General features: G+C 34.8%; 3 protein-coding genes across 5 annotated transcripts; 1 reads left to right on the plus strand and 2 right to left on the minus strand.

The window, feature by feature from the left end:
• Positions 1–330: 330 nt before the first annotated feature.
• LOC123699716 lies at positions 331–3,067 on the minus strand. The gene is made up of 5 exons (XM_045646729.1): positions 2,991–3,067; positions 2,589–2,730; positions 2,224–2,377; positions 1,706–1,892; positions 331–851 (listed from the first exon to the last, which is right to left on the minus strand). The coding sequence occupies exons 1-5, from the start codon at positions 3,056–3,058 to the stop codon at positions 695–697; spliced, it is 708 nt and encodes a 235-aa protein (XP_045502685.1). The 5' UTR covers positions 3,059–3,067; the 3' UTR covers positions 331–694.
• A 2,928-nt stretch (positions 3,068–5,995) lies between these two features.
• Positions 5,996–12,732, plus strand: LOC123699851. Its single transcript, XM_045646895.1, has 5 exons — positions 5,996–6,215; positions 6,478–6,564; positions 6,705–6,834; positions 11,972–12,122; positions 12,512–12,732. The coding sequence occupies exons 1-5, from the start codon at positions 6,099–6,101 to the stop codon at positions 12,672–12,674; spliced, it is 648 nt and encodes a 215-aa protein (XP_045502851.1). The 5' UTR covers positions 5,996–6,098; the 3' UTR covers positions 12,675–12,732.
• LOC123699850 lies at positions 6,945–11,618 on the minus strand. Of its 3 annotated transcripts, none has more exons than XM_045646894.1 (5): positions 11,520–11,618; positions 8,652–8,746; positions 8,406–8,512; positions 7,952–8,176; positions 6,945–7,540 (listed from the first exon to the last, which is right to left on the minus strand). In XM_045646894.1, the coding sequence occupies exons 2-5, from the start codon at positions 8,734–8,736 to the stop codon at positions 6,998–7,000; spliced, it is 960 nt and encodes a 319-aa protein (XP_045502850.1). In that variant the 5' UTR covers positions 8,737–8,746; positions 11,520–11,618; the 3' UTR covers positions 6,945–6,997. The 3 variants fall into 3 exon arrangements, with proteins under 3 accessions (XP_045502850.1, XP_045502849.1, XP_045502848.1); XM_045646893.1 differs by having other exon boundaries at positions 8,652–8,750; XM_045646892.1 differs by lacking the exons at positions 6,945–7,540; positions 7,952–8,176; positions 8,406–8,512; positions 8,652–8,746 and adding an exon at positions 9,010–11,164.
• Positions 12,733–13,741: the final 1,009 nt, after the last annotated feature.

Raw genomic sequence — 13,741 nt, forward strand, 5'->3', positions numbered from 1 at the left:
TTTAGAAGAATGTCGGGAAGGAGTTTAATTTTAAAAACCTTTAATATTTTGATCGTAGTCTATAGTTAATATATTTAAAGGGCAATAAGCAAGGTTGTATTTTGTAAAGAATGAATAAAATTGAGTTGCCGAGCATATCAGATGTAGATAGGGTTTGGTGTTGATTTAATAAATTGTTAAATTTATAACTGCGTTTTTCATTGTGTGTATTCTTGCTCAGAACTTGGTTTCTATACAAGATGAAGAGAAAAAAAACATTTACCTATTATATTACAAGGAAAGGGGAAAGAGAGATTAAAAAGAAGAAGAGATAATTGAAACAACAAATTATAAAAGTAAAAATTTATTCAGCTTAAACAGAGGTACTTTATTGTGCCGCACTGCTGCTAAATAATCAAAACTGTATTGGTATTTGTATTATATTATGTAAATATTCCTCAATTATCTCTCTTTACTTTATAGTGTCGAAAGATCTTTCTTTCTAATCTTTTCTAAATGCTTAATAAGTTTTTATAACTGTTTATTGCAAAACTTTATAGTGTTGAATAAAATTACTTTAACTAGGATGTTAATATCCAAAGAATTTTTATGCTTAGGTAACTACGACTTCAATTGGCAGTATCTCAGAAAACTGCCACAGACTACAAAATATATAAACAGTAAAAAAATCATAACATTATTACAAATAAAATAACTACGATGGTACAATTTGTGTGATTATCTTAACAACAGTGGTCCTATCTAGTTTACACTTTGAGTATCGTTGTTCGCAGTCTGTGTCCAACGACCGGCCTGCTGATATTGCATCGTAGACTGATGTACCGTCGAATAAACGGCGCACTAGAGAGTTTCTGTAAGAAAATGTATAAACAAATATTAATAAATCCTTACTATCTTAAACTTAGGCATATGGACTGAACACAGAAATATAAAATTACTATTTTTATACAACTAGAATAACCTGTTTAAATGTCGACAAAAATGTCTGGGCGTTTAATTGGTATACCTTATTTTGTGACCCTTATGAGCGATACAATATTAATCAATACGATCATTTGAAAACCTAATACAGTCGTAGACAGAGTTTTGCTTCGGACAATTATTTGAGTCTGTGATTGTTCTACGTAAATAATTACATAAAAAAGATTTTTGCGTTTCCTTGGCACTATTTTTACGCAACCTATAGAAAGTAGAATTTACAACTTCTGAATAAGTTTTGTAACCGTCAATTATTGCACTTAATATTCAACAAATACGTCAAAAATAAGCTATCAGGGACACTATCAGCTATCAGCACACCCCGGACACTCCAACAAAATTATCGTTTTGACAGTCACACTGTAGAGACTACAAATGTGTGTGTTAACGCTTTATGGTTGGCACATTTCTGACTAGCGTAAAAAAAAATTCGCGTTTTTCTGATGAAATACATCCGTAAACAGCACAATATCTAACCATTTTCTACGAAAAACGATAATCACAAATCCAAAATAATAAAATTACTTTAAGTCAATTTGATTAATGTTGTCAATCTTCGTTGCGTATCGTCCTTGCAGACAAATGCGGACCATTTTCAGGCTGATCGTGCGGGGTGAGGTAAGTGTTTAATTTTGGCGGGAGGCGGAGAGTTTCCGCTCTGTAGCGTTTAGCTACTATTATGTATTCTGTGCTATCAGCAAAAACCGAGTCATGTATAAATTTTTACCTAGCCACAGAAGACAGCATGACATCAAAATCAGTAGCGTTTCCAGTGACCATATTCTCGTTAGCGAGTTGAACGTACGAGCAGGCGAGGCGCTGCATGCAGGACGCAGAATCTACGTTGTAACGACTCAGGGTTTCGTCGAACTGTCCTAACAGGTCAGATATGGAGCTGAGATCTGATTCTGCACCTGAAATACGAACATTGTGTCCTAAATTAGCGTGTATTCAATTTAATTTGCATTTTTATACAAATAAAAGTTAATTACTTTTCTCTGGACTAACTAACGGGCAAAATCCTTTTTTTTTAACAAAATAGGTACTAAACCGTATTGAGATGGTCAGAACTGAATAAAATTTAAATGGGACCAACCGGAAGTTACTAACTACGTCCAAAGAAGAAAACAATCATCAAAATCGGTTCACCTTCTTTTTTTGAAGTCGGTTGATATAGCAATAATAATTTTGCCTATTTGGCATCTGTTATAAATATACAATAAGCTTTATTTAAACAAAACTCACTGCGACCGTAACCCCCATAGCCGTAGGAGAAAGCGTGTATTATTTTTGGTAGAACTACCACAGCGCCAAACCCGATGATGGAGCCCAATAGCACACCACCGAGGTCTATCTTCAGAGGTCCGTATATGCCGGGAGCTGTAGCACCGTATGGACCCTAGAAGTAGATGAAAATTAAGACAGTGTAGGCAATTAGATAAGTTTTACGGAATATAGGTAATAAGAGTAGGTAGTTAGGTTAGTATAGGTAATATAAAACATAGCTATTAGCTACTCTAAGTTTATAACAGCTACTTGGTAATAGGCTACAAACTCCTTGTCTACCATCTGCTCCAAGGCTAGCTAAATGACAACAAACTACAATTTACCGTGGCTCCGTAAGTAGATATCCCGAATCTCTGCGACTTATCCGCTTGGTTATCTCGATCATCGCGACTCCTTTCTATCCTTGCTGCTGGCTCCGCCAACTGGTCTTCAGTTCGTTGATACGTGGGACTGGGGAGAAATCCTCTGGAAACATAAAAATAAGCTAACAGGTTCACTTTCTATAAACAAGAATAGGTAGCAATTTTGCTTACAAACCACCTTTTTGCACCTGTTCAAATATGACTCTATGTCCTCATCTTAAGTTTTACGAACAGCCATACTTAATAGCTAAGTTATTCCCATATTATGTGAATAAGTTCAATCTGCGATGCGAAACTGCGATGTCACTCGAACTTTACCACCATTCTATTTTCACTAGACATTTAACAGAGCCATAAACTTACCCATCGCTTCTATAATCAGCGTGTGCGCCGACGCACGCGACGAGCAACAGAACTATCTTGCTTGCCATCTCAATGACGTCCAGGCACTGCCGCATTTCTTTGCATAAACACTATATACATATCGTTCCGGCGATGCTCTGGAACAATACTATGGGGAAACTATTGTCATATGTCGTGTTATGCAATGTGCACCGTGACGACTCGCGCAATCGAAATTGTCTTGGCTTCGAGATCAAGTGAAGCGCTTGGTAAAAGTAAAAGAGCTAGGAAAAGTCGGTTGGGACAATAGTGCAATATGTATAGTGGGGTTGATTTAACTCTGATATACGAGTAGGTACCTAAACTCCTATACGAGTAGATAATACCTGAGCACAACTGGGGCTTCTACATAAATTTCGTAATTATACATTATTTGATTTTATAAAGGTAAAAATATCATATCGTTTTAACTTTTTTGATAATTTAATTAAAATCTTAATAGTAGTTATATATGTATTTTACTTGCATATACAACATAATATAATATAATATCTACTAAACTAGTACCTACCTTTACTTTTCAGGAGAATAAAATATATTTTTAGCTCTTAGGCTAACACAATAATATTTAATATCAACCACGTGTAATACGTTTAAATACTACAAACGGAAAATAAACGTAGAAAGCGAAAGACACACTCTACTTACGGATTATGTATGTTCAATTTAAAACAATTGACATAATTGTTTTTATGTTATATGCCTATTTGGCTTTTTATATTATATTATGTACTATGGAATACATGATCCTCACCTAAGTATTTATGAAACTAAACCATGCCTCCCTTGCTATGTGAGACTTAATCTGCCCTGGATCAGGTCGTCCAACTACGAAGATATTATCTCCCTTACATACTTATTTATTTATTTAATATTTAATACGGGACACTTGGTGCAAACCCGTTTTACCAGTTTAATTTCAATAACTTTTACAAATATGCTTAATCCTAATTAAACTTATATAGGTAGTACTTGGTTAAATTATGCATTGTTTTGTCAAAACAGGTGTTATGTATGAAAAAATATACACATGAGATCAGAAAATCAAAGTGGGGGATCAAGTGTCCCCAGTTTCCCCTAGTTATTTGAACAACATGATTTATAATTATTCAATCCAATAAAATAAATAGGCACTTAACTAGGTAAGTACTTACCTATTGAAGTAGTCTTTATTCTATTAGGCAATTCAAACATGGAATTGTTGTATGTTAGTATGTAGGTAAGGTTAGATGATAAATCCTAAAACACAGCACCAGTTATACCAATACCAATAGGTATAACTGGTGCTGTGTTTCCAAATCTAAATAAGTCGAGTCGATTATTTGCGAATCTCTATAATATGCAGATTACTAAAATTAGACATTTACACGAAGACATTTCAACGAATAAAAGGCCTCCCGACTTTTTGCAAAAAGCTGATATTTTGACGTGAGAATTTTCGATTGAAAATTTATTAGTTTTGTAATTTTTCAACCATTATCGTCACTGGTCTAAAAGTTTTAATAGTTGAACATCTGAACCTAGATCGACCTTCGCTCGGGTGATAATAGAATGAGACCTATTTTATAATAAACTAGTAGTCCGCCCCGGCTTCGCCCGTGGTACATATTTCGCAATAAAAGGTAGCCTATGTCCTTTCTCGGGTATCAAAATATCTTCATACCAAATTTCATGCAAATTGGTTCAGTAGTTTAGGCGTGATTGAGTAACAGACAGACAGACAGACAGAGTTACTTTCGCATTTATAATATTAGTATGGATTAAGTCTACCAAAAACGTATTAAAAATGGGTTTGTTTAAATTAAATTGTGATTCCAAAAAAAAGATTGATTTTTTAATATTTAATTATTTAAAAATATCCTGTCCAGAATTTTTCCAGCCAACCTATTTTTAATTCATTTTTTTAATAAAGTAAATTTATTATAAAATAGAATGCTATTATCACCCCGGTGAAGGACTGAAGGTCGATCTAGGTTCGGACTATTACCACCTATTACCTCGCTCTCGCATCTACAGTGGACTTTCAATGTGTCTGACAAGATGTTATATTGAGGTAACATCTTTTTATACCCAAATAACATACCTATTATATAAAATTTAGCTTTTATAGTATAACGAAAGTATAATTATAACTTATTAAAGTTTAGGGGTGTCTGGCAGGGGTTAGCAATTGTAATACCGTCCGGCAACGAGAAACTTTCAACTTCGAAGTTCTGGCCGTCGCGTCGTGCTTGCTCCTTTGTCATACCTATAAAGAACTTTTGCTCATAATTGAAAAAAATAATTTATATAAGTAAATGCATAACTACCTACTGTTCCTTTCTATACGATATAGCAAACCACTCGGCTTTACTCACGACGATGAGCTATGAATGCTTTCAACAAGGAAGAAGTTTTCTGAATCCAAAGTATATTATTATTATTAAGTCATTTAAACTACATCAGTTTTTGTGTTGTTTTGTTGTTAATTTAAATGAGACATTAAACTCATGTACCGTGAAAATGTTACAAATTGTATGCAAACTTGTTAGATGTAGAGCTATGAAGTTATAGACATAGACATTCTATGCTTTTTATAAAAGAATGCATCTGTTTGTTTTGTGTTTTGTCGAGATATTAAAAGTCGTTAAGATTCATATATATTATTTGTTATGTAAAAAAGTTCACTTTTTTGGGTTCAAAAACTCAATCGTACCAGAAGGACTCGTGGAAACTAGGTAGGTATGTTTTGTAATACTGAGCCATCGATGCTGCTGGGTGAAAGAAGAATTATTGTAAGAATTAGGAAACTATTATTTTATAATATGTTATTTTCGTTTGCATGTAAACATAGAAAGCGTAGCGCGTGTCTATATCTAATTAAGTCTATATCCCTTAATAGAGGCTTTGACTTCTTATCATTTGCAACAATACGCGGAAACCTTTGTTTCACCTTTCCTTGGCTATTTCTGTAAATTCACCGTAAAATGGCGCCAAACGGTTCCCCATTTTAGCGCGAAGAGCACTCACGCTTAAATTAGCTGTAATTTGTAAAGTTTAACATTAAGTTGCTGTTTTAATTGTTCAAAAATGTTAGTAAAGTGTGCTTTGGTTCTATTTTGTATTTCATCAGTATTTTGTGATAGAACTGAAGAGCCGAGAAGTGCCAAAATATTTTCATTTGAAGGCACCAAAGGGGATTTTGAGGCAAGTTTTTTGTTAATAATTATTAAACGCAAAATTTATAATAGTATTTTTATGTATTATTATTTTTATGTATATATTATAATAGTATTTTATGTATATTATTATATTGTATAGTATTTTTATGTAAATATAATTTATGCGTGGTTTTTGGTCACTTACTTAATATCTAAATATTATCCATAAATTACGAAAATTCTCTTCAAAAACTATGAAGTAACCAACGTAACATAACTCCTGATTGATCAATATTTTAATATTTTAGGTGGGTTTGGATTTTTCACTCCCGTTTCTAAAGATACCAGTAAAATCTCCTGTGGATCCTGGAACACCGTATGCGCATCATGGCCTGGTAAATAAAATTTTCCTTTTTACGTATTTCGTATTCCTTATCTTTTGTTAACAATAATGCTCACTGGTTTTCACCTTAAAATGAATTTATTAAAATTGTTCGAAAGAACACAAGAAATCTAAATATTTATTTTATTTCAGGATTTCCCAAAAATCAATGTGAATTTGTCTTCGCTGTTCGTCGGTGGTCTGATATTATTCATAACTACTGTTATTTCACCGCTCCTTTCCAAAACTCATGGAATCAATCCCTGGGATCGCTCTTCTAGAGGTATGTATATTTTATAAAAAGTCTCAATTGATTTAGATTTTAAAACAACTTTATTTTATTTCAATCTAAATTACAAATTGCAAAAAAATCATACAAAAAAATTTAATTACTTAAAACCTCAGAATTTTAATAAAACAACAATTTAGACGCCCAACACAGACAACTACGGACAGGGACCACAGCATGTTTTCCTTGAAACTCTTCTTTTCGGAGGCTTGATGGAGGCACACGACTTCTTACACTTAATTTTAGGTTGCTCAACTATTCCTGCATCCGCTGGTATATACTGGGTTTCCACGTGGATAAAATTCTTCCTTTTCCGCGGGGCTAAGTCGAAACAACCAAACGGCGGGGTGTATTCAATGTCCCATGTAGCATTGCTGGATAAAGAGCTCAAAGACTCCTCTTGGCACACACAGGGCGGCTCCTTGAACGCAGGACAGCTATCTATCACTTTATCGATTGCACTCATGTCGTTACAATACACATCCATGTATGCACATTTACAAATATCTTCAACAGCCTCGGACAATGCTTTCCGAATTTCAGCGTCTCTTTGACGCTTCAATTTAACCATTTTGCGCGCTTCCACCTTCGCCTGTTCCTCTGGACTTCGCTTTTTGATAATTTTGAACACCATCGGATCACAGTCTACGTACGGGTCTTCGTTGTCCGCAATCTCTGTTAGATCTTTCAATGGATTTACCTGAAAGTGATGAAGAGATTTATCTGACATGAAATATGCCTTTTTTCGCAACGAAAGAAATATTTAATAAATAACTATAATAAATATTTTTTTATAAAATATTTTATAAACATAAATATTATTTATGTTTTTAGTTTTAGAATTACCTACTTATAATTAACGAAACATTTTTGATCGTAATCGATTGTGTTAAGGATTTAAAAGAAAAGTAAGTGACTAAGTAGTAACTCATTTTCGTAAACTTTCGCTTTTCAGATAGATCAAGAGAAAATGTAACCTATGTTCGAATGAAAAGATTATTCATAACTGCCCGCATCGGGTTAAATATCTGCTTATTTTTGGTATTGTTTAATTTGTGTGCACACTGATGTGTAAAAAATTATGTGCGTACTTTTCCAGTATCTAACTAACTTGTATAGTGAAAACATCGCCTTTCCTCTGCACTCGCAACGCTGGTTTCGGCTCCAGAGGCTCATCGGGCTCCGAGTCCCCGCCGCCCATGTCTGCTCCCGTCTGCTTCCCTTTCTTCTTCTTCTTCTTACTCTTGTCTTTGTCCTGACCAGCTCGTGGACATTTGAACGTCATCAGTTTGGCCACGCTCTTCCCGATCACGCCAGGGGTCCATCCACGACGAGGCTTTAAAATAATTTGATAATTAGATGAAAGAGATTGAGAAAAACACAGTACTTTTTAGTACATTTTCTAAATTCCATAGATGCTCTCTGTGGGATACAATTTTGTGTTTTGAGCAGTTGTTTTCGGTTAAACTAAACTGTAGTCTTATTTACACTTAAAAAAGCGCCTGACTCATATGCAGAAGAGAACTTGAGAATAATAGGCATCTATTTATCTAAAAGTTCCTTACCTTGTAGCCTGGGACATCCGTTGCATTCCACAACCATCCCATTTCAGCAGGCACTGGGTATCCTGGCTTTAGAAATGGATTGCACGTCTTGTGGCCAATTGTTACGCCTGTAGATTAATAGATTATTTTAGATAATAAGACAACTAGGCACATACAAATGAAACATTTAAAATACTAAAGTAGATTTTAAACAAGATTATGCTCCGTTTAAATTTAATTAAATATCTAAAATGAAATTAATCGTACCGGGATGGATGTCTCCAAATGTGTAGTTATACTTGGAAGCATTTTTCTTTTTCTTTTTCTTATCGCCATCATCTTCGTCACCCATTTTATCAAAACTACCTATATCAAACAGGTTTCATGATAATTTTAAAAATTTAAATAACAGTAGCTATCTGTGCATCGTTTAAATAACATAAATATTCTTAGATAGTTTTAAACCTCTTTCGTGTAAAGGTACACAGTATGTTCTTTAGTATCATAGATTCAAAAAAAGACAAAATACCTAATTAAGTCCGGCATTTTTTACTTATATATTAGCCTAAAATAGTTCCTCCAAATTAATAATTTCATGAGAAAATACTGGTAAAATAAAGACAAATTTTACGGGTACTATAAGTGTATTTAGATTTTATCATACACTTGGGTTACAAAATAAAATATCAATGTAAAATCTATGCGTTCTTTCGTTCCTCTTTATCCTTTTCCTGGATGGCTAGTTTGTGAGCACCGCAGCAACTCTTCCCCATGAGGGACAGTAGCACTTGCTCTTTGTCGCAACATCGTCTTTCAGTGTCCACATTAAATTTGTTTATGCATCTATAGTCGTGTTCTTTTTCGTACTTCATGTAGTCTTTTATCGCCTTTTTGATTCGCTCGTACTCTTTAGAACAACAAACTTTCCCAGCGTCGCTATAGCTGGGCGGTTGGGGAGCTATGGCTGCGGTTTTGTACATTCTGGCGAATCCGTCGGGCACAGAACAAGGCCTACCCATTACAGGACAGGGACCCAGTTTGATAGGCGGGAGACCATACGGCAGTGGCTCAGCTTCGTCTTCATCGACATCTGCTTTCTTATTTTCTTCTTCCTCATTCATCATATTCACGGGACAATTACTCTTGTGCTTATATTGTGGACAGTACGGTTTGTGTGCTTTTCTTGCTGCTATGTTAACTGATTTTTGTATACACTCACAGTCAAATGTCTTGCAAGGTGGCGATGGTTTAGGAGGGTTACATTTACAATCTTTATCCTCTGCTATTTCGACACAATTAAAAACTGGAATTTTTCTTTTCGATGAACTCAGTTCCACGTTATACACCATGGCATTATTATTCAAGCTCCGTGTGGAAGCTTTATTTTCGGGCGGTGTTATTTCAGTGGCGCTTAACACAGTCCTAGCTTGATTGAGATTTGATATTTGTCGGTTTTGGCTACAACAGCATCCACCTCTATTGGCAGCAGGAGTCTGACCTATCATTTGTAAATAATAGTCGGTGGTTAAATTTTGTACCGTGTAATCTGTGCCATAAACAGACTCCTTAAAACCAGGAACTTTTGTTACGCTAAAAACATAAGATACTTGTGTCTTTGACCCTCTTGGAGTAGCTCCTGTTCCAAACATTTTATTCTTTCTATCTTCGCACGTTTCTCCTACTTGTGCCATCCCTCCACAACCGGAGCATACGGCTTTACCCTGCTTACCTTCTTTTTCTAATTTCTCAGGACATTCCTCTCTATGCCACCTATCGTCTTTACAACCACAGGTGCCACAGATTTTTCTTGCATTGACAACTTTCGTTCCATCTACTTTACCCTCTGCTTCTTTCTTATAACTTTCCAAATTTCTGATGTAAGTTCTCACTTTGTGTGCTAAAGGACAATTTGTATTGCCGCATGGCCCGGTAATATCACCCATTCTTATTTTATTAATAGGATATGTCTTCTTTTGAGCTGTTGCTTCCGTTCCTTCATGTTGACACCTATATTCAGCGTCTTTTTGTCCCATTCCACAGCTTTGTAATTCGGTACAAATTTCAATCTTTTGTTGTGCTTTATCTACCACATCTGGATCTTCCAATGTTGTAGTTTCGTACAAGCTGCCAACCATACAAAAGTTTTTGTCATCACCTTCGATTCTCTTACATTGAAACATACTTGGAGCTTTGTTTGTCCTAAAAACAAACGCATCCGGATCTGTCATCAGTTGCTGGAACTCTGTTATGATGCTCTCTCCTAAAGCACTCAGTCGTAGTATGAAAGAAATTTCTCCAACGCGTTTACAATAACATTCCCCAAATAGGGGTGTGTTCTGCTTGATTGTCAGTGGTTCGTGTAGCTTCGAAGCCTCTGCAGTTTCTTTTAGCATATGGAAAAACTCTGTCTCCCAATACATAGTGCCAACACCGACAAATATTTCTACTTCGTTCTCGTCGTCGTTCCATATTTCTATTTCGAGTGGAAACTTGCTTAGTATCATAAGGACAGTATCTGGATATGATGGGAAGAGGTATGATTTACCAACTCTAATTGTACGGGACCATTTTCTTCGACCGTTTTCATCGCATTCCATAACATCATCTTTCTTATCGTCATTGAGAGCTAACTGACCTTCTTTGATAATAAACTCTACTTTTGGTCCAAATCTTATTTTTATAATGAGGTTTTTGTTTGCGCCACTCTGTTCATCTTCCAACGTCGCGTATATCGTCACCTTGTCTATGAATATCTCGATCAGGTACATTTGCTCCATGATCTGCCGAGTTCAATAGGTATAGTTCAGTGGCTGATTTTGACATATCTTCACTATTAATATTGCTGCACTATCATAACAAGAAAGTAAAACGGGGAACGCTATTATTTTTTTAAAGAGTGCATTTATCGCGGTAATTGCTTTGACGCAATAAATCACAGAAATATATAAGGAATTTCACAATTGAAAAAAAATGTACTTCATATTGTAGTGTTTGACTGGGTTGTTTTCAATACACCAACTAATTACATTGGCTTAAAAATTTTCAAGAAGTTTACAATAGGTACTTCAAATTGTTTTCCTATAGAAAATTATGAAATTACATTAAATTAATATTTTGATAAAAATAAATACTCACGCACGGGTTTTTTGTGTCCCTGTCCTATTTAAACATTACTATGGACACTGAAAATTTTATTTTGTAACCCGAAATTTATCATTTCCCCATGATCTTTATGCAAATGTCATTTTGTTTATTTTACATCAATTTGTAAAAGGAATGTCATGACCAACTCTTGAATTGTTTCATTTTATAAGAAAAAGGTGCAATATGTAGATTGTAGGTGTCGAATAGTTGGAATTTGAGTTGGAACAACATTTTTTTTTTTAATGAATTTGTGAGCTCCAGCGTGCTTACAATTTATTGAAGTGAAACTTCTTTAGGCACGTTGAGAGTAAAATTTTAAGGTCACGTACCGTCACGTCATGATAAGTAAGGCTTCGCTTTTAGTATCTTTGAATCTAGCCAAAGAAGTTGCACTTCTGAAACGTGTGCTCTTTTTTTAACAGGTACTAAAATATATCTATTAGTTTCAGATAATGAAGCAGACTATAATCCGCTGTTAGATTTTAGCCACGAAATGTTGATAAAGAACAGAGGATGTTTGGAACGAATCGCTTGTACATCCAGCCAGCACCTACATGATATTAATAGTTTGAGATCTATGAAGCTGATAATGAGGTATCTACCTATATGTTTTTGCAGAAATATTTATGAGTTAAAGCCATGCTAGTAAAACTTATAACTCAAGAACGGCTGAATGGATTTTAATGATTATTTGTATGTTGGATTTATCTCCGCTTAAATAAGGATATATTTTAAAACTCTGTAAAGGTTGTACATAAACCCTGTATAGGGTTTCCCAGTAACAAACACACATAATTTGTGACACACACTCTTCATGGGCCAATTTTTTATTTTTGGACAACGATTTTTTTTATTAAAATAAACCTCCAAATGTTGTACATATATGTCACCGTATGATTGTGAAAACTGTTAGATTAGATTCTGACTAGCGAAATTGCACATTGTCGAAAAACTGTTATTTAAGTGTTAACAATTTTCTTCAGGAACAACCTGTTATCATCAATATTAAACACCACGGCATTAGAAGAAGCAGCAGACCATGGTCTACAAGGCAGTGATTGTGACAAATTTGGCCCATGTAGTTTGGGCGCGGAAGATTTTATCAGAGTTCTTAATAATCTCGCTGGCATAAAGAAAAGGAAATAGGAATAACTTTTGTTTAAGAAAATTATTGTTGTATTGTTAAGTTTGTTTTAATAAATGTGACTTTCCAAAAAGTGTTTTATTTTTTTACATTTTAGGGTCTCAGCACACATATGGGATCGGAAAGGGATCGTAACCGTATAGCCTCGAGCCGTTCAGAATGGTTTGTATTAAACTCCCTAATGCAACGCACACTAATCGGAATAGTAACGTAATCGCCTCCCCTCGGAACAGGCTCCGAACTTGAATTTATGCAGATTATTATTGTATTACTTTAGTTATTTAAAAAAAAAATCTGTAAATGATATTGTAGTTTACGTGACATCTTTTCCTACCACTTACATGACATACACATTACACACTCCACACATACGCCAATACACACACAATAAATCTTTTTCATTCATTATGAATTCAAAATTTATTTTCAGTTTCAATCAAGGTTTCAATACCCGTGTTATTTACTGTCAAAAACATGACTGATTTTAACTCTATTAATGACGACATCGAAAACATTTCTGTGTCTGAATCCCACATTTGTCAACCTGAGGACAGCATTTCTTATGTAAAAAATATTGCTACAGACTTTAAAATCTTACATGTCAATATACGAAGCATAAACTGCAATTTTACCCTTCTTCAAACTCTCTTGTATAGACTTGGATATCAGCTGGATATCCTCGTTCTGTCAGAGTGCTGGTTAAGTAAAGCTCCATTTATTCCACATCTTCCAGGTTACGATTTCCACCAATCCAACTTTACTAACCAAAACGAGGGTGTAGTCACTTATGTTCGAGTTGGACTAAAATGCAAAGTAACATTACCTACGCTCAATGATGCAAACTGTGTTATTCTTGAATTTCCTGATTCTCTGGCTGTAGTCGCGTTATATCGATCGCCATCTTTCAAGAACCTTGAACCGTTCCTTTCTAGCTTAGAAAGCGTACTTCTTTCTATTAAGTTAAACAAGAGTGTTGTGGTTATAGGAGATCTCAATATCAATATAATCTCAAACAACACAAATTCTTCAACCGATGACTATCTTAATCTGTTAGCATCACATGCATTGC

This window comes from Colias croceus, chromosome 18 (genome assembly GCF_905220415.1).
Source record: "Colias croceus chromosome 18, ilColCroc2.1".
NCBI lineage: Eukaryota > Metazoa > Arthropoda > Insecta > Lepidoptera > Pieridae > Colias > Colias croceus.